General features: G+C 54.1%; 1 protein-coding gene across 6 annotated transcripts in view; it reads left to right on the top strand.

The window, feature by feature from the left end:
* Nucleotides 1-23728, top strand: part of SMOC1 (SPARC related modular calcium binding 1) — a 212597-nt gene that overhangs the window by 186358 nt on the left and 2511 nt on the right. For 3 of the 6 annotated variants that reach the window (XM_045901096.3, XM_045901097.3, XM_045901099.3), the window contains exons 8-11: nucleotides 5751-5943; nucleotides 6518-6600; nucleotides 8568-8673; nucleotides 18000-18244. In XM_045901096.3, coding sequence (XP_045757052.1) covers nucleotides 5751-5943; nucleotides 6518-6600; nucleotides 8568-8673; nucleotides 18000-18244 — 627 coding nt within the window. Of the gene's footprint in view, nucleotides 1-5750; nucleotides 5944-6517; nucleotides 6601-8567; nucleotides 8674-17459; nucleotides 17973-17999; nucleotides 18245-23728 lie in introns of those variants that run through there. The other 3 variants (XM_064571253.1, XM_064571250.1, XM_064571252.1) reach the window with 3 other exon arrangements.

Below are 23728 nucleotides of genomic sequence, written 5' to 3' on the forward strand. Positions count from 1 at the left end.
CAGCATCATTCCTACTTGCATTTCTAGCTTGCCGCCTGCCTGGCAAACTTCACACTTGCCAGCCCCATGATCATATGAGCCAATTCCTTAAAATAAATCTCTATTCATGAATATGAATAAAGAGAGAGAGATATATATGCAATAGATAGAGGTAGATCTATGTATCTGGATTTTATGAAATATATATTCATATATATATATATATGAATATATATAGAGAGGGAGGTAGATCTCAATATAGATGGATCTAGGTATCTGGGTATAGATGTAGATGTAGATATAGGTCTCTTATTGGTTCTGTTACTCTGGAGAATCCTGATTGCTACTGACCTGCCCCGACTAACTGCCTTCTCCCCACCCTGCCTCCATCACCATGAGGATCCCCTGCTCTTTCTCCAGAGAGTTCACGATGTGACTGGCCCACGGATACCTGCTGACTTGGGTTACCCAGTGTCTCAGCTTTTCTCTCTGCTCCTTCTTTTAGCAGCTTCTCTTCTGGAAGGCAGCAACCAGAAAGAAAGACCAGCCCAAGGACCTGAAACTCGAATCTTCTAATGTTTATGTTTCTTGGTCATTTTTGTTTAAAAAAGAAAAAAGTGAAGAAGAAGAAAAAAAAGGGAAAAAATGATAAAGGAGAAAAAGTTCCCAGGACAAAAGGATAAACTCTGGGCTAAAATCAGGATTGGGGCTTAGCCGAGGATTTGGGTTGTCCACGCCCTCCTTTGCTCCTAATTACCACGAGTACTTGAGAGGCACAGAGGCAGGGACTAGCCACAGCAGGCCGAGCTGTTCTCCATGCTTATCCTGTCTTGGCGGGACACGTGAGAGCCCATGCCCTGGGCCCGCAGACAGGGTTTGGGTTCGTCTGGTTCAGCCTCGTCTCTCCCTCGCCTGTCCCCCTCCCTGCTGCTGCCACCCCGCTTCAGGCCTGCTTTGCTCTGGAGCTAGAGTAAGTGATGGCAGAGAGGGCTGTGTTTTCTGGTGGCAAGGGCCAGCCCGTGTCCTCCCTTCTTCCACGGGATACTGTTCTGTTGTATTTCTTCTCTCAGGCAGCCAGCGGTCTGTCAGTGAAACTCAAAGCCCACATTGCCAGGTGAGGAGTGGCGTGGCTCTCGTCTCTCCTTCGTACCATCCTGGCATTGGCTTGTGCGGGTGGGGTGCGCGAGTGTGTGAGAATGTGTGGGCCTGTCTCTGCACGCCCCCTGGCCGGCCCTGACTGCTCCCCTCGCCATCAGGCCAGACCTTCTGATGTTGTCATCCTTCCCTGAAGTTTCTGAAGCAGAGACCGAATGTTCTAAAGCTGTGGACATGTCTCCTTCTGGGCAGCTCCCTCTCTGAACCAAGGGTCAGGAAGAGACCCTCAAAGGAGACCCCTTGTCTTACGTTATTGCAAGGTGACTTCTTGGTACCTGGGGAAATGGATAGTTGTGAATTTTGAGGTTCATTTGGGAGGCGACCCAGAAGGGCAGAGGGTGACAGCGGCCCTAAGGATGGGGCTGGCTTCTGGGTCCTCAGATACAGAATGAGTTTATGCCCGTTGGTACATTCTGATTTGTATTTGCATGACCTCTGGAGATGCTCTGAAGGAATAATCGATTGATTGATTGATTATTGATCCATTGATTGACTGAAGGGTGTGGGAGGGCTACAGAAGTCCTTATATAAGGGGCAAATTGATAAATATGGAGTTGAGCAAGTCGAGGTGTTTCACATTCTATTGCTGGGTAACAAACCACCCCAAAACTCAATGGCTGACAACAAAAATAATTTAGCCTTTCTCATATTTCTGTGGATTGGCTGGGTGTTTCCTTGACGGGCTCTGTCTGAACTCACTCCTGGCTCATCCAGCGGGAGGGTCCATGGGGCAGGAGCGGCCAAGATAGCCAAGGTCATGCCTCTGGCAGTTGGTGCTGGCTGCGGATTGAGGGTCTCCTGTTTTCTTCTGTGTGCCTCTCATCTTCCAGTGTGCTGGCCTGGCTTCCTTCTGTGCTGCTCTCAGGGCAGCTTCTAAGAAGATGAAAGGTGAGGCTGCAAGGCCCCTACAGGCCGAGGCCTGGAAGTGACACACTGGAACCCCAGTCTGCCCTTTGCATTGGTCAAAGCCAGTCAGCGTCTGGCTGATACGGGGAGGTGCAATTCACTGGAGCTATTTTCTAACTATTTGCCACAGCAAGGAAAAGAAGAATTGGGATTCGAATAAAAATCAGACTAGCATCTGGCAGTGAGAGATGGTATTGAAGAGGGTTGGGGAGCATAGCCCAGGAGCCGACTCCCCGGGGCTGGAACCCCCGCTCTGCTCCTCCCTACTTGTATGACTTTGAGGAAACCCTGCAGCCAGCCTGTGTTCCTGGGTCCTTCTCTGCTCAGTGAGGGTAATAATAGCACCTATCTTGAGGCTTGTGATGAGCTTGAAGTGAGTTAATACAAGTCAAGTGCCTGGTACCAAGCATGGCCCACGGTAAACACTGAAATAGATGTGAGCTATTCGTATTCATTTTGTGTTCTCTAATGGCAGGTGAGTGACGAGTGTGGCTTTAAGTTTTCAGTTCCAAAGCAAAGAGGCAAAAATACTCGGGTACAAGTTGTGTAGTCTGTTTAGGCTGAGAAAAATCGTTGGTTCAGAAAAAGCTGTGCTGTGTTAATGGGCAAGTACGTGAGTTAACACACTTGCTTTCGAATGCGGCAGATTTGGGGAGTCTGCAAAATGACTGAGCTAAAAGAACTTCACACTAAAAGTAAATGTATTTTTCTCCCAGAGCAAATGATTAGAGGCAGTAACCTGTGTCTAAAATTTAGCAAGATAGGCTCGACGGTCAGAAGACCTTCACTGGGGTCCCAGCTCTCTTCTCTCTGGCTGAATAGGAAAATTCATGAATCCCTCCAAAGCTCAGCTCCTTTGTCTACAAAATGGGCATACTCATAGTGCCCCCCTCGGATGGACAAAGAGATTAAGCAAGCAAAACCCTTTGTCTATCACCTGGCATATACTACTCAATGAGTATTTGCTCTATTATTAGCATAAAGATGGTTTTAAGGGAGATCTTCTCTCTGTTGGAAGATAAATTCTCTGGGTACTCTTCACAGATGGTTAGTGATATTATTATAAACTTCTCCTGTCTCTTTCTTAGAGGGGCATCTGGAATTTTCAGGGTCTGTCCTAAAGTAATAAGCGTATATGCCAACAAGCCATAACCCCTACACTTAGCCTTCTCTCTAGTTCCACGCCAGCCCCCATTTTTCCAAATTAGCGAGCTTTATCACTTGTGTGGTTCTTATTCTCCGTCGAACTCCGTGCGGCCTCTGTGGAAGCTGGCTGCACCCAGGTCAGAGCAGCCTTAAAGGACTTCCAGAAGTCTGTCGACAGCCCCCAAACCACGGGTTGCCACCTCCTCTTCGATGGCTCCTCTCCACATTTCTGCAGTTTCGGGATCCCAACCGTGTGAAGTCAGGTTATCGTTCTCCCTGCCCCTGGGTAAGCTTCCCCTCACTCTCTCTGCCTCTCGCTTTCAGGCTGGATTGATGGCTTTAGAACGTTGGCCGGGAGGATCTTAATTTAAAGCCTCCGTCAGAGGTTGTTTTATGAACGTGGTGCCAGTAAAAAGCTGTCTTCCTTTGGTTTTACTCCTCTGTCGCCTTTCTCTGGGCATGAAATATGAGGTTGGGAAATAAGGTAACCAAATTGGGATTGGGGGAGCTATTGAAAAACTCTTGCATCGTCCCTGGCAGGGGCCGTGGCTCCATCCCAGCCAGGGGCCCAAGTCAAAATTCTGGGCCTTCAAGCCAGCTTTATGTCTCTGATAAACCAATCAGTTTCTGTCTCTTACTCCAGCTGCCTCTAGAGGCTCTTCTGGTGGTAGTTCTAATCGGGTTCAGAATCCCTAGTCTCTGGTCTGTCAGCTGTTGGGAACTCCTGTTCGTCTGGCCAAGGAGGTTCTGTTTAGTTTTTCTTTTTTTTTTTTTTTTTAAAGATTTTATTTATTTATTTGAGAGAGAGAGAATGAGAGACAGAGAGCATGAGAGGGAGGAGGGTCAGAGGGAGAAGCAGACTCCCTGCCGAGCAGGGAGCCCGATGCGGGACTCGATCCCGGGACTCCAGGATCATGACCCGAGCCGAAGGCAGTCGCTTAACCAACTGAGCCATCCAGGCGCCCCTGTTTAGTTTTTCTGTGTTTACATTATAAAAACAGTAGTATTTTTTTTTCATTTTCCAAATTCAAAGTTATATTTTAATAGTGAATGTGTTCAGCATACACACTTCCTGACCCTGAGATATTTTTATGCCCCTAAGGAGACGTTCCCCTCCCCCGCAAGGAGAATCACTGGGCTACTGCTTTTCAACATTTTTCCTGGGAGTGAGACAAAGAATCTTTTCCCCATTGTGTGACTCTTCCCCAACACAGCGTTGGGCTGCTTCGCGGCGCCGTGTACCCCTGCTTTGTTGAAACCTCTGTACAGCTCATTTGTGGGTCATTGACGGAGCTGTTATTTCAGAGGTTTGGCTCCTTTAGAGTTGAGTTGCTGTTACTTTGACCGTTGGTGCTATTCAGTGAGTAGCATGAGTCTCCAGGTTACTGATACCGACCTCCTGGCTCGAAGAATGGTATTTTTATAACACACTGTTAACATTTCATGGGATGCCCAAGACTGTTCCTGTCATCTTCAAGAGGGAAGTTGTGGCATCATATTCGCGAAAGAAATAAAGATATAATAAAGAAGTAGACAAAGCAGAGTAATAGTACAGGTCTATGATGTGACCCCTTTTATTGTAAAAAAACAAACAAGTAGGTGTGTGCATAGGTATTTTCATGTTGTAGGTGCAAGAGCGAAGGTCTAGGGAAGGTAGTGTTTAACTTCGGTGGGATTCTGGGTTTTTCACAATTTTCTTTATACCAAGAAAAGAAACCCCAATGCTATTTATTTTTAATAACGAAAAGACAAACGAAAACACAACAACAGCCACCCAACAGGAGAGGGAAGTCAGGCAGGTAGACCGTTGGGTGGAGTTTTCGGGCCAGGGGCCGTGTGGGGCCGAGGCCTGGGCCCGGCCCGCGGAAACCAGGTTCGGCATTCAGATGCATTCACGGGCTGCCCACGGCTGCTGAGCGCAGACGCTTCCTGTGGGCGTCTCTCTCCCCCACCGGATAGAGCAGCGTTGTGTCCTGGGCTCGAGCCTGTCAAGCCTACTTTGCTCAGCCGTGCTGGAGCCTGGGATGGAGTGGGGATGGCCCTGATTCTGCTCCTCTTGGGCGCTGAGCCTCGATCCCCTGGGGCTGGCGGCCGTGGCTCTGTCCTGCTGGGCTTGGGAGAGTGTCCGCACACACAGGCATGCCTGCGTCAGCTTGTCAGCTCTCAGGGGTCAGGCTCCTGCACCTCCGCCTCTCCCAGAGCCAGGAGACCGTGCATCAGCGAGAACCAGCGGGAACCACTCTGCAAACAGCCCGGAAATTCCACCCCCGGGGCAAAGTGCCGTTCAGATAAGGAGCGGCCCTGCAGCCCCAGTGGGCCTATGGCCCGTAGAACGCACTGCATGTGAGTGCTAATGACCCCTGGCAATGGAGAGGCTACAGGGCGGTTCTGGGCCTCCAGCCCCCCACCCCCACCCCCACCGTGGACCAGTGTGGGAACCACAGCACTGCCTGGTGACTCCCCAGCCACCCATTGCTCGGGGCCAGGCCGGATCCTTGCTCAGAAAGCAGCAGTGATGAGCCACGAGCGCGGGAGAGTCACACAGGCTGCCTCTTCTCTTGCAGAGAAAGTCCATTCGTGCGACCAGGAGAGGCAGAGCGCCCTGGAAGAGGCCCGGCAGAGTCCCCGGGAGGGCATCGTCATCCCCGAGTGCGCCCCCGGGGGGCTCTACAAGCCGGTGCAGTGCCACCAGTCCACTGGCTACTGCTGGTGTGTGCTGGTGGACACGGGGCGCCCGCTGCCTGGAACCTCCACGCGGTAAGCCCCCCCCCGCCCCGAGCCTGTCCAGTCCCTGCGATGGACCCTGGGGGAGGAGGAGCAGTTTCCTGTTAGGCTAGCCTCATTTCCCTGCTTGCCTGGCCCGGTGGGAATCAGGGCATTAGGAGAACGCTTCTGCTCACGGGCAGATAGGGTTCTGGTAGAAAGACCTGGGTCCTGGGTTCTGGTCACAGTTCTGTCCCCTCCTAGCTGGGTGACCTTGGAAAAGTAGGTGGCCCCTCAGAACCTCAGTTTACTGGCTAGGACGTTAAGGCCCTGCCTGAGTCCCTTGGTTCTGTGGATCCCGGAGATCCTGCGTGCAGACACGAGGTGACATCGCTCTGCTTGAGTGATGACAGTGACATGCCCAAACATGTCTCAGTGGGCACCCTGCTACCGGGATAGCCTGGCAGGTGCTGGACAGCGCAGGAGATATTTTGCTGCCAGCCCTGGGAGTTCTAGGCTTAGTGGCAGCAGGATGGTTGCTGCTGGGCGTGGCTCCAGTGGGCTCAGTTCCCGGCCCCTCCTCACCTTTCCCCGCGCCTCCCCCCCCCACCCGTGTCTCTCTTCCCAGCTACGTGATGCCCAGTTGTGAGAGCGATGCCAGGGCCAAGATTGCGGAGGTGGACGATCCCTTCAAGGACAGGGAGCTGCCAGGTGGGAGACAAGGCTGCCCCTTGCTGGTGCTCTCACCTCTTTCTGTTCTTCCACCGCCCATCGAGCGGACGTGGCTCCCTCCTCTGCTCTGACTCTGCTTCCTCTTCTGTAGGATTGGGTGGGGGGGTCCTGGGACCTGCATCTAGGCTGGGGTTTGTCCCTAATTACTCCTGTGCCCTTGAGCACATTGTTTCTCCTCCTTGCTCTTAGCTTTTATCTTCAAAATGGGTCATTAGGTTAAAATCCTGTCCTTGCAATCCTGCAATTCTTTGTCCATCCTGGGGTGATTGGGACAGTGTTCTGGGAGCTGAGAGGAGAGCTTTCAGGGAGGGGCTGTCCTGAGGGACGTGGGCAGTGTCCGTGGCCAGCCCTGTACGGTGCTTGCACAATCATCCCGGTGGCACCGGACTCCCACTGGGATGTGACACGAGACGCACAGGCAGGGGGCCCAGGACCTCCAACTGGCTGCTGTGATGGGTTTCTCTTATCTAGAGTGTGCTCTGCCAGGGAGTGACAATAAGGTCACTAAATATTGGTGGCTTGGAACACGGTGGTCTTTTTTTTTTTTTTTTAAAGATTATTTGAGAGAGAGAGAATGAGAGACAGAGAGCATGAGAGGGGGTAGGGTCTGCGGGAGAAGCAGGCTCCCCGCTGAGCGGGGAGCCCGATGCAGGACTCGATCCCAGGACTCCAGGATCATGACCTGAGCCGAAGGCAGTTGTTTAACCAACTGAGCCACCCAGGCGCCCCGGAACACGGTGGTCTTTAGCAAGCACAGACTGGGATCAGTGCTGAGGGGAGCTAGGCCACCTTCCCACTCCCCACTCCCCATCAGGACTCCACCCTGGGAGCTGAAAGCAGAGGCTCCTGAAAGTCCGGTTGTAAAAACCACCCTGTCCCAAGATGGGAGTCGTAGAGGCCAGGGTACCTCCTTCTGGTCATCCCCCCAACGACTGTGAACTGAGATTGTGCGATGTGCCAGGCGCTGGGTACGATCCGGTGCTCGGAATTACACGGGGCTCCCACAGCGGAGGAAACGGAGAATATACGAATAAATGAATACAAGCCAGTCTACGTAGCCGTGAGAGGTGCTCTGAAGGGAAAGAGTAGGAGTGCAGGGAGAGGTGCATGAGAGTGCATGAGACCTGCTTCAGGGTCCTGGGGCTTCTCTGAGAAGGTGGCGCTTCACCAGAGACCTGGCGGGTTTGTGGAGGGAAGAGAGTGAGTTGTTGTCACAGAGAGGAGGGTTGTGGGAACAGTTGGGGCTGGCAGTCATGAATTTAGAGAGACGCCCACCTCCCTGGTTGCTCACACCAGCAGAACAATGTGTGGGGGAGAGACTTGGGGTTTTCCTGGAACAGTGCAATGGAGCAAGCGAGAAACAAAGGAAGGGAGGTTTTATCAGCATAACCTAAGCTGGATGAGACAGAAGTGAAGAAAGGAGACGGTTCTTAGAGAAATAAACTGGTAGGGCTACTTGAGTCAACTTTGACCACTGAGGGTTGGCTCCGTCCCTTGTGCCCCCTCAGCACCTGCTCCTTCCTGGGAGAGCAGTGTTTCTCATGCTCTAGCGTGACCACGTGGGACGCACCAGGGACCACCTGACCACCCAGACTCTCCCAGAACGAGCTTGCGTTCCTGGGAGACCACAAACTTGGGTGGATAGGGACCCTGTGTACCGAATCCCTAACATCTGACACAGTGGCTCAGTTGACACTCAGCAAAAATTTGTGGAATGGAAGAAAAGCGAAAGCATGATTTTCTGTTTGTTCTGACGGTCCCTTGCAGGCCGTGAGTAGAGGAACTGCGGAGGTTTATGAGACTCATCTGAGCAATAAACAGTTCTCAGAGTGGATTTGGCTGGACAAGAAGGACTTGGAAAAGTTTGGGAAATGGTGGCCGTTGAAGAAGCTGTTTACTTGATTACTTACCTGACAGCTGCCTTTAAATCTCACTTTATCTTTCAGGCTGTCCAGAAGGGAAGAAGATGGAATTTATCACCAGCCTACTGGATGCCCTCACCACTGACATGGTGCAGGCCATTAACTCAGCAGCGCCTACTGGAGGTGGGAGGTGAGAATGTGAGCAGGACTCAGACCCAGCGGGAGATGGGGGTCCCCGACTTTTCAGAAGCTTCAGGAGGCCAGGAGAGCGGGGAGGGGCTAGGCAGGGCAAGGGCTGGTCCCACCTTCTGCCAAAAACTCACCCTCTCCCCTCCCTGTTCTTTGGGAATTGCTTGTCTCTACCTTTTAGTTACCTGATGACAGGCAAATTCAGGGTGTCTGGAGACTTCCAGCACCTTAGTCTCAGGAGTAGATGCACTGGGGGGAGAGTCGCAGGAAGGAGGAGGGGTCTGTAATGGGCAGAGGGGGAAGACAGAGCACTTGGTGATTTTCTTCTCTTCTGAGAAGGCAGGAATCATGTGCCTTTTTGGCTTCCTGAAAATCCCAAGGGCTCCGGCAGTGGGATTGGACATTGCCATATCCAAATCCAATTTAGTTTAGGAACCGGTATGTGGGCTGAGGCAGTCCTGACATGGGGCTGAAATGGACACACGCCCTGTGACCAGCATCCCGACACTCACTAATCAGCCCATTAGGTCAGTGGTCGGAGCACACGCGCATGCACGCGTCCATCTATCCCTCCATCCACCCATCTATCCCTTCAGCACCTGGTGAACACACACAGCACGCCAAGCAGTGGTCTAAGGCCTGGGAATGCAGGGATGCAAGGCATATTCGTGTCTTCAAAGTAAGCAGCGTAGTGGGCACCTTAGGCTACAGACAGATACTTGCAAATTGTGTGCTAAGTGCTAGAAATGAGACGGAAGAACAGAGAAGGGTTTGCCAACTCAATCTGGAGGAATCAGAAAAGCTTCCTGGAGGAGGTGATAGCTGGGCTGAATTTTGAAGGACAGGTAGGACTTAGCCAGTGAAAGAAGGAGAGCCATCCCAAGAAAAGGGAAAGACTACTATGGCTCTAAGAAAGTGCACATTCATAGCCCAGGATGGCTGGGCTGGGGAGGATGGAGCGAGGCGGAGAGGAGAGTAGCAACAGATGAGACGGAAGGGACAGTCGGAGCCAGGAAGCCAGAGGGGAGGCACGGCAGCAGGGGGAGGGGGGAGGTGTGGGTGGAGGGGTTCTGGTTCCTACAGCAGCGGAGGAAGTAGCCAGGCTCGGCAGGGATGGGCAGCCTGCCTCTGGGCTCGGAGGCTCACCAAGGGGGGGTGGGGGGGCTAGTCCCTCCCATCTGCCCAGAGGCATATGTCATCAGCAAGGCAAGGAATGCCAGCACGGTGACAGGTCCGGGCTCCCAGGCCTGTAAGGGGCCCAGGCTGGCGAGCCGCAGAGCCGCAGGGCGTGTATGTATCCAGCACGGGGGTGCAGGGCCATCAGTGGTGCTGCGCCCTGAGGCAGGTGAGGCTGGCTGTCCGGAAAACCCAAGGTGAGATCACATCCAAGTGAGCGCAGAGCTTGCCGCCTCCTGGGTGCCACGCTCGGAAGCTGCTGGTCCCGTGCACTAACTCAGCAGCCCCACCGGCCTGTGAGCTCTCGGGCTGGTTTCTGGTTTTGCACGCCCTGTGGATGGGATCAGGCCTCCCCAGGAGGAGCACAGCACCGCGTCTGAGAAGATGGAGACGGGCTGACAGGCTGGCAGATGGGAGCTGCTTGGAGGCAGCCGAGGGTGCTCCGACGGTGCTCAGCCACTGGGCATCTACAGTAGAGAGGACCGTACCCATACCTCCGAGGAGAGGGGGCGGGGCAGATTGTGAGCGCTTATTCAGTATTCCATGCCTTTGCTACTTATGCTTGGAATACCGGTTGTTTCATGCAAAATTGAGGATGAGATATTTGTGCTTATTAGAAGAGAGTGGAAAAAGTACCCAGGAGGGGGGGCATGGGCTTCAAAATTCCAGGTCTGGCTGCTTCCCCCCCCCGAGCCCCCCGGGGCTGCTGGCTCTGACCAGCCACTCGGGGAGCCTGCCTGCTGCTTTTGCAAGCACTCCTGAGGAGACAAGCTTTCAAGTGCGTCCCACTTGCTTCCTTGGGAGCTCAGCCCTTGAGCATGGTCTGGCCGGGGTCCCAGGTGGACTGAGGGTGCCAGGGAAGTACCAGACCCGACTGGGTCCTGGGCCAGTGGATGAGGGGCCTGCAGGGGCTGAGGGCACAGGCGGGGGTCCTCAACCAGGGGACATCAGGACTTGATGCCTTGCCCTCAAATCGCAGGCCGAAGGGATCTTTACAGAAAATAAAAAATAAGAAGTGTATAGTGTTTTTAATACCAGTCTTTAATATCAATGTGTCCTTAGGGAAGAGATTTTCTTTTTTCTTTTTAAAAACCCTCTCTTTTACGGGCGCCTGGGTGGCTCAGTCGGTTAAGCGACTGCCTTCGGCTCAGGTCACGATCCTGGAGTCCCGGGATCGAGTCCCGCATCGGGCTCCCTGCTCAACGGGGAGTCTGCTTCTCCCTCTGACTCTCCTCCCTCTCATGCTCTCTGTCTTTCATTCTCTCTCTCTCAAATAAATAAATAAAATCTTTAAAAAAAATAAATAAATAAAATAAAAAATAAATAAAAACCCTCTCTTTTAGGTGTAATACAGATACAGGCTTGGGAGAAGATTAAAAAATATATATTCTTTCCTAAACATGCTTTTCATTTTAAGCTCCTATTATGCCAAACCCGTGTTTGGTTCTGATGGGAATGAAAAGTTTGAGCCGCGCTGGTAATTGTGTTACTTAGAGGCTGCACTCAAACTCAAAAGACAGGCAAGAGGAATCAAGAAGTAGTTTAGAAATCCAGGAAGAGGGGTGAGGGGCAGGAAGAGGGAGAGAGAAGCCCTGGTAGGGGGGGCTGCTGCCAGGCTTACCAGTTTTCCTGGGTTTCAAGCCCTCCAAGGTCTCTCATTATGTTTAGGGTGAGTTCTAGCTCCGACCTGAACTGGCCTGCAGGAGGGTCTCGCCGGCTATGTCCTCCCTCCCATCATTGTGCTCCAGCTGCTGGTCCTTCTCTGTTCCTCAAACAGGCCTTGAACCTGAACCCTCGGGGTTCCTGCCTGCCCCCCGGGTCTCCATGGCAGCTTCTGCTTCAGTCTGGAATATCAGGCCCCATCTTCCTGTGACCCGCCCCGATTGTCCATTTAAATGTCACCTTCTTAGCAACCAACCAATCTAAAAGGGCTACCAGTCACCTTCTATCACCACGCTGCTTTTTAATTTCTCAGCCAAGCATTACACTAGCTGATGTTTTGCTGGTTTGTTTATTTATTGTCTGTCTCACCCCTCCTGAATGAAAATTTAAGTTCTGTAGAGAAGGAACATTGTCTGCCTTCTTCCCTGCTGTATTCCCAGAACTCAGAATAGTCCTTGGCACATAGTAGATGCCCAATAAATACCTGTTGAACAAATAAGCAGCTAGAAGGATGGGTGGATAAATGGATGGATCCCTGGGTGATGCAGAGAGGCATGCCTTGATAAGGCCTCTTTATCCTACGCATCAGAGGGTTCACCACCTACTGCAAGCCTTACTATGAGGCCTACCCTAGCCATCAAATTCACCATGGTGCTCCTCTGTCACCAGGGCCCGACAGCACCCTGCATGGGCCCGAGAGACTTGGGGCACCATGTGGATGGACCCTGGCCAGGCACTCTTCTATGATGTAAGCGCTAAGGCATAGGGCAGGTGAAGATTGGGCAGCACATCTGGAGTAGGGCTATGGAAGAAAATTTGAGAATCCAGGCTACCTGCGCTTTAGCCTTGGCCCTGAATTCAGGCAGCACTGGGCCTGTAGGCACAGAAGGCTGAAGTCAAGGAAGACACATCTGATCCCTCCTCCCTCCTCTCAGGGTCTGGTAATTAAGGCTGGACATCCACTGGGGCCAGTGGGAAGAGGGGACAAAGAAGTCATGACTTCTCCCTGACCTACCACCTGCCAGGCCTGGAGATTTGGGCTTTGCATGAACTCTTACATCTCTGCTCTTCCCTGTTATAAGCGCTGTGTGGGGTTCTGGGGGCAAACGGGGACAAAGGCATAGTCCCTGGCCTGGAGGAGCTTCGGTCTGGTTGAGAGAAGAGGTATATAATCCATGATTGCACTATGAACTCAGTATGGTAATAGAAGCCCTGAAAGTGCCTCAGGGACTTGGGGGCAAGAGGGCATGTGAGGGAAGGCTTCACAGAGATGACATTTGAGCCACATCTTCATGTATGAAGGGAAAATGCCCCAATCTAGATGGACTGAGGCAGAGGGGCCCTAGGGCCCGTGAGGTAGGGCCTGTGCAAGGAGACGTGAGAAGTATGGCTTAAATCTGGGAGGCAGGCAGAAGGTGAGGCTGTAGATTTGGGCAGAGACCAGATCACGCCCGGCCTTGGGATTCATGCCAAGGGCAGCACGACACCCATGATGAGGTGAGCATTTTTGAAGAATCATCCTGAAGGCTCTAGGGAAGCTGGATGGGAAGGGAGCAAGATGGGGTGGGAAGGTTACAGCTATCATCAGAGAGACAGGTGAGGAGAGGCCGCACTACAGCTATGGGGGAAGGGATGCTGAAGCTTTATCGGTGAAGTTAATCCAATTTGAAGATGACTTATTATAGGACATGGCAGGGAGGGGAGCTATCTGCTTCCTTTTTGGCCTTCCAGACCGATTTTGGGGTTGGGAGGGGAGCGGTACTGCCCAAATCTAAGAATGGGCAAAGTAGAATGGGGTATCCACAGAACCATCTGTGGTTAGTGCGTGGGAGGATGGCAGCTCTCAATGAAGGTTTGGGGGATGATAGAATTATCCTCATGGTCCTTCCCACCAGGGCTCCAGGAGGAGAGCTCCCCCTTGGATCAGCCCTCCCATGGTGCCCATTAGCATTTATCAGACCCAGAGGAAGAGTTCTGAGATCCCAGCTGGCAGAATCTTCTCGAGCAGGGGAACCCTCTCCTTTCTCCATCTCACCCTAGAGAAAGTCAATTTTGAGGGGAGGTGGGGTGGGCTGTGTGAGCCTTCTGGCCCCTCATGTGGTCCCCTAAGGAGAGATCGTCTGTACTGTGGCTCCCTCCTTCCTGCCCAGCGCAGCTACTTGTCGATGGCCTTTCAAGGAAGAGGCTGGAATGTGGCTGACGCGGCATTTCCCAGCCCCACCCGCCCGCCCAGCTGGCAGGGCCCGGACCCCTCTCCAGATGGGGCTCAGTTGGTCTGCTTGGCTTGGCTAGCACTCCCAGGCCGTCCCGCCTCACCTTCTTTTAAAACTGCTTGGGACAGCAGAACAAGGCCCAAGAGCTTGGCCAAAGCAAGTTTTCTTGTGGCGCATGGGGCCGGCTCTCCAGCTGTGCATTGCCTCCAAGGCCTGGCAGGGGGAGGCTGCAGAAGCAAAACTGAAAGTGTCGCAGGAGAAGGGCAGCACCTGTCACCTGTCCATTCTGGAGACAACTCAGCGGGGCCAGTCCAGGGAGGGACCTAGCTCGAGTGGGTTCCCTCATCCCTGGAGGCAGGAGTCAACAGGACAGCCACCCAAACAGCCCAGAGATGGAGCTGACACCAGTCTTTGGATTTGTTTTTCCAAAATCTGGAATTTGGTATCCTTTGGGTGTGACTTTCCGTACCATATCCAAGGATGCTTGGATAACTCTACACACCCAGTGAGCCCTTTTAGTAGAGTGGGACCTTGCCTGTAGGGAGGCCTGTGACACGGACCAGTGATATGAAGTGATTTAAGGAACCGTCTCGCCCTCTGATGTAGGGTCCCCAGCCCTTACCTGGTGAGCAGATTTCAATTCCAACAGTCCTGATCTCCAGCAGGGGTTGTGTGTACATATGTGAGAGAAAGGTTGGAGGTTTGGTGCCAGTGTAAGCCTAGAGCTAGGAGTGCAAGCTGCCAATGTTTTTAGAGGATACTTCTAGAACCTGCAAGAGCTGGAGGGATCAGTGGGGTATGGCTTTGAGGTCAGGGGTAAGTTTGGGAGAGTCTAACTGTGATGGAAAGGACTCCAATACTGCTTGAGAGGTTTCTGGAAACTCTGGGGAAGGCCCTTTTGCCCCACCCATCCAGCACTTCCCGGGGAAAATCTTAGCTTCTCCTTAACTAACTGAGGCCTCTCTTGGCTCTTTCGCACATGCATGCCCACTGCTGGTTTGACTAAGCCCAGACTCCTGATCCATCTCAATTTTGACTCGATCTTGTATGAAGCATGGTGCAGACTTAAGGCTGTTGTAAACCCAGAAACCTGGTTTTCAGAGTTTTAGACTAAATGCCTTCAGTAGTTTTCTATTATGTTTTGTTTTGTTGGAAATACTTGTTGGAAATGACCTCCAAACCCCTCCAGCTACCATCCTTTGTCTCCCCCCATCTTCTTCCAGAAGGCTCACTGTTAAACATTCTTCTGGGACCATGGCTGGAGTCTCCTTCCCTCTAGATCAAGGGTTCTTCACTTGAATCCATTAGCTCGGATGAGGTTTAGGGAGTCCATTAAACCCCAAAAGTCAGCAGAGTGCTATGCGCATATGCAATTTTCCAGAGAAGACCATGACCTTGTTTAGGTTCTCTGAAGGGCCCATGATCCCTCAAAGCTAAGAAATTCTTGCTTTAAGTGCACTTGGAGCTTGGCCAGGGTAAAGCGTTGGGTTCCCAAGTGGGACCCTTGAGTTGCCAGTGTCACATGTAGAGCTGGGCTCTGTGGTCAGGGGTGGGGGTGGGATGTGGGTTTCTGGAAGTCAAAGGAGTTCAGAAGCAGGGAGCCCTATGCTAGCTGGGGAGGAAGGAGGAAGAGGGAGCCCTCCGGGGTCCACAGGACAGGCTGAGGGTGTGGCAGGGTCGAGGGAACCAGAGACACTGCTTGCAAGGGCCTCGGAGGACTTCTCCGGGGGAAGTGAGTATCCTCGGAGCCCCCAGGGCCAGGTTAGGCCAGGGGTCATGGCCGCAGGACCCTGGGGGAGTGAGGAGGGCAGGACTGAGAGGATAAGGGAGACAGGGCAGGGAGGGAGAGTCAGAAGAAAAGGAAGGAGGAGGGGGCAGGAGCAAAATGCTGGTCACTCTGCGTGGGGGGAACCTCCCAGAGGTTGTAAAGTGGGGCGAAGGGCTGCTTCTTGCGCGGACCAGCCCAAAGGAAGGTGGGGGAGCCCCCTCGGTGGAGTCCCTGAGAACCAGGCTGGCGGGAGCCCCAGCAACACGTGTTGGAGGCAGCGGGCCTCTCCTGGCAGGGCGGCAGGGCGGCTGGGCGGGATGACCTCATCCCTTCCCGGCTGGGTGACTGAGGCTTTATTATTCCAGCCTCTAGGTAGACATGACGCTATGCTGAGCCTAAAGGTTAAAGAGCTGCCTTTGCCCATGGGGCTCCCAGGGCCCCTGGCGGAAGGGACCCAGGGGGAGAGCACTCTGTGGGACCGCTGGAGCGCCTCCCTTGGGGCTCTTCCTGGCTCTCCTCCGCAGCCGGGGGGGGGGGCGGGCCTCACATTTAGGGGAACACAGGCAGGCAGGGTGCTTGAGAGGGAGCTGGCCACCCTCCCTCCTGTGCCGTGGACATCTTGATAGAGAATTCTCCGCTGCTCACCCAGTTTTCGCTGCAGGCTTGAGAGTGAATGTTGTGGGTAAAACAGAGGGAGCGCTAAAACACCAAAATACCAGGAGCTGGCAGAAACAAAAATCTGAGTTCCACAACAAATAGCTCCACGTCTGTTCCAAAGACCTTCTGAGCCTGTCTTCCATGACAGACTAGGCAGATCCCCAAAGAGCCAGGGGCGGATGGTCCCTCACACCTTCCCCAGATACTTCCCGCATTAAACCTGTCAGGATGACATCCCACTGGCAGATGGAGTAATTGTGCTGTCTGGGAATCAGCCCAGGATGCCCAGGGGGGCCTGCCCAGGACTGCAATCCAGTTAATTAGGAATGGGCATTTAGCAGGGATGCCTGGCTTTTTGGGGTAATGAAACTTCTTTTCCCCTAAACGTTGAGGTCACTTGGGGGTGGGAAAGGGAAAGAGTTCGCTGGCTCGTTCATAAGGGTGGGGTCAGAGATGGTTCCCCTCCCTTCTGGAAAACTCTGCAAACCCCAGGGAAGAACCCCAAGGTATTGGCAAGTGCCTTGGATATTTTTCTTGCCAGATACAGTTTCAGAATGTGCTGGCAGCCCGGAACCCCTGGTCCGGGATCCCTGTGTGACAGTGAGCCCCTCCACCTCCACTTCTGATCCGTGGTGGTGCTGTAGTTTAACCCAGGGCCCTACAGACTGCTTGAAGGTGTTGGCCTCCCAACCTCAGCCTTATCCCCCCCTACAAAGGGAAAGGTGCCCAGGATTTTGAACACAAGGGCCTGGGCCACATTTACTCGGTGCCAAGCCCTGAGGGCAGGAGCCATAGTCACCCCCTCTGGAGCAGACCAGTCATTGGCTCGAAAAGTTTTACATATTAGCTAGCACCCTGAATGGGTTTGTGGGGGTTGGGGGGGATAGAGCGTAAGTAAAGAAAATGGATGGGCAGGGCGTGCATACAGCTACACATAAAAACATTGGTCTTGCCACTTTATGTCTGGTGTTGACAGGACTGTGTTAGACGTGTGGTCATCACTGTGCCCCTTGAGCCCGGGAAGCCTTCTTGGTTGCTCTCGTCTGGTACTCCTAAGCAAAATCCCCAGGGGTTCTAGTGTACCTGCGGTTTCCTAGGTCCATCCCAGACCTCCAGTCTTAAAATATCTGCATGGAGAGACGCACCCCCAGTAGGTCTGGGACTTGCCAGTTTCAGAACCTCTGTTTGTGTCCATCACAACCGCCTTCTCTCGATTCCTACCGTACTTGGTGCCTGACAGGGACAGACCATGGGAACTTCACACCGAATCATCACTGCCTGATGTCAGGGTATTTGGCTCTGTCTCACCAGGACATTTGAGCAGTTTGAGGCCAGGGCCACTCATCCCAGAACCTGGCCTGGTGTCGGGTGTGTGCATGTGCTCAGAGCACGCTTTCCCATAGTCCCATTCGTTGAGTGTTCACGTTCCCGGGCCAACAGCAGCTTGTCCTGCAGAGAACACCAGGCCAGGAGGACGGCTTGGATCCCGGCTGCGGTTTACTCAGGTGAATTAAATCTAGTCAATATATCCGGAGCACCCATCTTGTACAAGAACCCTCCTGGCTATGGTAGAGGGTGAGACAGGCTCATGTAACGAGGAGGGCCCACTCAGGGACCCTGGAGAAATAAACTCTCCAGTCTTGAGAGTCAAGCAGGAGAGGATGGTTCCATCCTGCTGCCGGCCGAGTGGGGCCGGGAGGTCTTTGGCCCGTTTCTCCCTGGCCACCAGCAGCACAGCATGAGGACCCTGGCATCTGGCCTTGGGGGAGAGACTTGCGGCGGGGCGGATGGTCCCTGCAGGATCCTGAGTGGGGCTCTCCGGGGCGGGCGGGGGGTCTGCCTGTGGCCCAGGTTTTCAGAACCGGACCCCAGCCACACCCTGGAGGAGCGCGTGGTGCACTGGTACTTCAGCCAGCTGGATAGCAATAGCAGCAACGACATCAACAAGCGGGAGATGAAGCCCTTCAAGCGCTACGTGAAGAAGAAAGCCAAGCCCAAGAAGTGTGCCCGGCGTTTCACGGACTACTGTGACCTGAACAAGGACAAGGTCATCTCACTGCCTGAGCTGAAGGGCTGCCTGGGTGTCAGCAAAGAAGGTGAGTGCTCGCTCCTGTGCTCCTGGCCCTCCAGGACGTGGCTCACCTGGGGAACAGGGACCGCGGGCTCCCCCCCGTAGAGGGGACCCCGGATACTCATGTGTTCAACCACTTACTGAGGGTGTGTTACACTCTACGCGAGATGCCTGGTGCAGTGAAGGAGTTGACAGGTCAAATCCCTGTCCTTCCACAGTCTACCAAGGAGACAAATATGGAAGTATTTACAGACACTGTGGTAAGTGCTGTAGGAGTGCCTCGGGATAGGCCAGGCCACGGTGACGAGTAGACCCACACATGTAATGGCTCAACACAGGACAAGTTTGCTCATCTTGCCCACACAACAGTTCAGCGGGATTCCAGGTCATGGTGTGTGTGTGCGTGCGTTGGGGGGGGGTGGGGGACACGAATAGGAATGGAGATTGCTCTGTGCAGTCTCTCAGGGATCTTGGCTCGTCGTCTTTTATTACGTGGCTTCAAGGTCACCCTGGAGGTCATTTCCATTCCTAGTCGGCCAGACGGAGTCAAGCATGGAGCAGTGCATGGGGGGGAGTTTTCTGGGCCAGTCCTGCAGTGACACACGTCACCTCTCCTATCTCCCGGGCTGGAAGGGCCACCAGGCCACACTGCAGAGTGAGGAAGGCGGGGAGCCCAGGAAGAGGAGGAGAACATGGATTCTGGTGGAAACCTAATCATCTCTGTCCTGATAGAACAAGTGTGGGGTATTGTAGGAACATGTGTAGGGGCACTTAAATTAGCTCAGGGACAGACAGCCTTGGAAAACTTGGTGCAGGAAGTGATGTCTAAACCAACTATGGCCCACGGGCCCCATCTAGTCCGTGGCCTATTTTTGTATGGCTTGTGAACTAAGGGTGCTTTTTATATTTTTAAAGGGATGTAATTTTCAACAAAGAAGAACAAATGACAGACTGTGCATGGGCCAGAAAGCCTAAAATATCTACTACCTAGTCCTTGACAGAGAAGTTTGCCAAGCCCTAACCTAAACCAGCCCCGAGGAATGGGTAGGAGATGGCCGAGCCCAGGTGTCAGTGGTGGGAGGGGTGTTCTCGGCTACGGCGGCTGAAGCATGAAGGTGTAGAGGTGAGGGAACAGTAGCAGAGGAACTGAAAGATGTTAGTGGGACTGAAATGCGTATTTGAAGATGGCAAGAGCTGGGGGGGTTGACGGGAGGCAAGGGGAGAGTCTCAACTTCATAAGGACAGCAGAGAGCTGTCATAGAGGTCCAGGCAGAGAAATGATTGGATTGGTTTTGCTTTAAAAAATCATTCTGGCTGCAGTGCGGGAAACGGAGACAACCAGTATGGTTTGCACATGTCAGGTTGGATGCACCTGAAGGATGCTCTAGTGCAGGTGAAGGGTCTGGGCGGGTGATACCAATTTATTTGAAGTGGAAGCTTTGAAAAAGCTGAGATTGCCCAGGGAGAAAACATAAGGGCTTTTCCTGGTGCTAACCCTCGGTAGGCACTGAACCCAGCGGGTAGCACAGGAAGCAGATGAATGACCGCTAGGGACCCTGTCTGGGACCTGCCCCCTCCATGGCTCATTGCTCTGACCACTCCTGTCTGGTTGAGGACGCCTCTGTGCGTTCCCCCAGGACGCAGTGCAATGTCATGACTCAAACCCTGCCCTCTGCCCCAGACTAGCTCCTTCACCACAGACAAACCACGCAGCCGTTCTGGCTTTCAGTCTCTTCATCTGTACAATGGGAGCAACCAGGGTATCTGTTGTGCTGATTCAGTGGGACAGTGAGTGAAAACATTTATCCAGCGCCTGAGACGGTGAAGGACCTGGATAGAAGTTCAACATCACTGTTCTTCTTAAGATTATTGCCTGAGGCAGCAGCACCCATGCCCTGAGGAGCCCCCCCTAGTGCGGTGCCTGGCACCATCACATTATTTCCCAGAGCACAGGCAGAGAGACCACCCAGTGTTGGTGTAGAGCCCAGGCCCACCCAGGAGCTCGTAAGGACCGAGGAGGTTCGGACCCACGGGGTCTGTAATGACTCTGCCCTCAGTCCCCCCTGGTCTATGCAGCGCACAGATGCCAAGGGGAGGCCGAGCGTGGTGACCTCTTGTCCGCAGAGCGGAGAGGGGCTTCCGGGCCTTTCTCTGAAGCCTCTCCAGGCCCCAGGATCTGCCAACGCTGGCTGCTTCCCAGGACCTGAGGGGAGCACCCGGGACAACTGTCACCTGGAATGTGGTATTTAGGGCACACTGCTCCTCCTCAGCGCAGACTCGGCCAAGGCTTTAGTGTCAAGTTACCCTCACAGCGTTGCCCAGGGAGGCCTCTCGAGTGCTTCAGAGTGCAGCCCAGCGCCTTCTTGGCCCAGCACCTGTCCGCCTCCCCCCCTGAACTCCTCCCTCGGGAACGGGACAGGAGAGGCCCGAGAGCCCTGGGACGGCTCTTGACCCCAGAACACACTGCCTGCTTCCAAGGGTGGCTGGGGCACGTGTGTCTGCGTGTGTCTGCGCACAGGCGTGTTTGTGCGTGTCCCCGCGGGCATGCTGTGTGTGTAGGCAAGCGTCTGTGTGCACGTCGGAGCGCGCGCCTGTCTCCGCATGTGTGTGCGTGGGTGTGCATGCGTGCATGTCCGTATGTGCGTCTCTCTGGGTTGGTGCGTGTGCACATCTGTGTGGGTGCGTGCAGGCACGTCTGTGTGTGCCTGTGTCCTCAGGCCGTTTTGCAGTCGAGGTGTCTAGGTGAGCCTAGAGAGGAATAGCACTTTGCTCGAGGTCAGAGGTCACACGGGAGGTAGCGTCACGGCTAGCCCTTGGACCCAGCCTCAGAATTTCCAGGCCAGAACGCTGTCCCCTCCGTGAGAAGGACTTCAGAGTGTTCGAAGTTGGTCCCTTGTGTGAACTGGCCAGTCTTGCTTGCCTGAGGAAGGCCAAGGGAGACAAGACCAGTGGTGAGTCTGGAGAAATGGGGGAGCAGACCCAGCTTGGGGGGGTGTGAACGAGAGTAGAGGCTGCTGGGAGCAGGGAGCCACCAGCAAACTCAGGGGGGAGACCCATAGTTTTTAAGCAGGCTGTGCCTGCCAGAGAAAGCACCATTAGTGAGAGGCGCAGGGGAGGCGGGGTCGGGGCTGCGGGTAAGAACAGAGGCTCTGAAGGCAGACAAACCTGGCTTTTAATCCTAGCCCTGCCACTTGCTAGCCCTATAGTCCTCGGCAAGCCATCTAACCTCTCTGAGCCTCAGTTTCCTTGCCTGCAAAATGGAGATGACAGTATCTACCTCATAGGCTTGGTGTGAAGATTTAACAAGATGGTGCATGTGAGGAACTAAGCCCAGTGCCCTGGTCAGTACCCTGGTCCGGGGTGAACGCACGAAAGAAATTGGTAGTTGTAGAGGAGCACGCCCATGGGCTGAAGGCAGCTTCCCTGGGGTCCTCTGCTCTGGGGGGCGGCAGAAAGCCACTTGGGTAGAAGGTTATGTGGGGCCTGAGCCCAGGCATTGGTCATCTGGTGTCATGCGGTGCCCTCTGGTGGGCCGAGAGGGGCTTGCAGGCCAGGTGGGGGCTCAAGGGGGCTGGGGGAGCACACGCGGTTTAGGAACACGTGTCCCTTTGGGTCTCAGGGACCACATTTCCTGGAAGTGCCTGTGAACACAGGTATTTTGACTAAGCAAACTGCCCACTGGGGAGCTGAGCTGTCTGCAGGGCAAGAAGGGGTCAGACATTCTGAGGGCCGGGCCTTCTTTTTTAGCTGCTCCTCCCCAGTTAATAAAACGTTTTCGTCAGGATGATGGTCACCATCCTGTGAGGCAGGCAGCCTGGAGACTTGTTCCTCCATTTGTGAAACATCTCAGCCCTCCCTTGGCCTTGACCGAGGATGCCGCCTACCCTGGGTTCAGGCTCCCCCCACCCACTGCACCCCCTAAGAGTGTGGTGCTGGGAGGACAGAGCCAGGCCTGAGTTCACTTCACACATAAAAGCTATGCCATCTCCAAGTCTCAGTCCCCCCATCATAACACAGGGACAAGTGGATCATTTTGTAACTATCCTATAAAGTTGCCCCGTGGGGTAAATGACGGGATTTGGGTAAAGGATTAGTGCCCTAAGCCTCCCCAAGTGAGGGCTGGGTCCTACTGGGCGTGCATTTCCTTTCCTGAATCTCAGCTCGGTGGGCGGGGACATGACTAAGGTGCCTCTCTCTCTCCCTGTGTCTGAATCTTTCTGCTCAGCACTGACAGAAGCCCCGCTGGGCGGAGCAGATGAATGATGGAATTCTGTCACTGCCCACCTGCCGGCCCCCGAACCCATCACTCTCTTCCCAGGCTTGTTTGGAGGGGACCCCAGAAAGGCATCTTACTGAATGGGTTCGGGCCTGCTCATTTTCCCTGGGGGACGCTGCCAAGACTACCACCTGCAACGAATAGCAACGGATGACCCTCAAGGGGCCTTGACCCAGAGGCCTGGCGGAGCTTACCGGGTGTCTATCTCCTCCAGCCCCAGACACTGGGTGTCTATCTCCTCTGTAAAATCGGACATATCAGTATCTGCCCCGCCCCCGCCCCCCAAACTGGGTTCTGTTGCTCTCAGGTCTTAGGAGTGTGACTGGGAGAGGGGGGCGTTGGGCTGTGGGTTCGCGTGGCCCATGGGTGGGCGTGGGTTCCCGCAGCACTTCATGCCCTTCAAAGCCCTTTCTCCACTTCATGGATTCAGTCAGTCCCCGAGGCAGGCCTGTGAGAGGCAGGGTAGAGGCAGCAAAGCTGTGGCCCTGATTCCCATTCTGTAGACTGACCCAGCGGGGTTAAGGTACGTGCACAAAGTCACGCGGCCTCCAGGGGTCACGCAGAGCTGGCCCGGCTTTTGGTGCACTGGCCTCTCAGCTCCCACTCCTCCTCGAGGAACCCTGGGCCCTGCAGGAGCCTCCGAGACCCATCAGCACAGGGTGTTAGCAGGGGGAGACTTGGGCCTTGTTTAACTCACTCAATGGCTCAAGCCTCAGTTTCCGGATTTGTTAGGTGAAGGGGCGAGACCAGATGGTCACTAAGATTCCCTCCACCCCTGATGTTCTGTGACTTGGAGAACCAGGACCCAAGAAGGTTATGCAAATGTCCATCAGCATCAAAGCCCTTCTTAGCTAATAGCTGAGGGGATTTCAGAGAGGCACCCCAGTGCGGGCCTGGCTCATGGAAAGGGACTTTGTTTAAAGGTGCTGGCCAGCGGTGGCTTCACCCCAGCAGCCCAGGGCCACCAACACCCACAGAACAGGCAGCACAACCTCTGGCTCTCTCCTGAATCCAGTCTTCATTCTGGGGGCTGGAGGAGATAGACACCCAGTAAGCTCCGCCAGGCCTCTGGGTCAAGGCCCCTTGAGGGGCATCCGTTGCTATTCGTTGCGGGTGGTAGTCTTGGCAGCGTCCCCCAGGGAAAATGAGCAGGCCCGAACCCATGCAGTAAGATGCCTTTCTGGGGTCCCCTCCGTGGGCCCCCTAAATGCAGCAACGGTAGTCCAGCAGGAG

The sequence above is a fragment of the Mirounga angustirostris genome, unplaced genomic scaffold (genome assembly GCF_029215605.1).
Source record: "Mirounga angustirostris isolate CCGP_5_RB_7025 unplaced genomic scaffold, mMirAng1.0.hap1 SCAF_9, whole genome shotgun sequence".
In the NCBI taxonomy this organism is placed as follows: Eukaryota; Metazoa; Chordata; class Mammalia; order Carnivora; family Phocidae; genus Mirounga; species Mirounga angustirostris.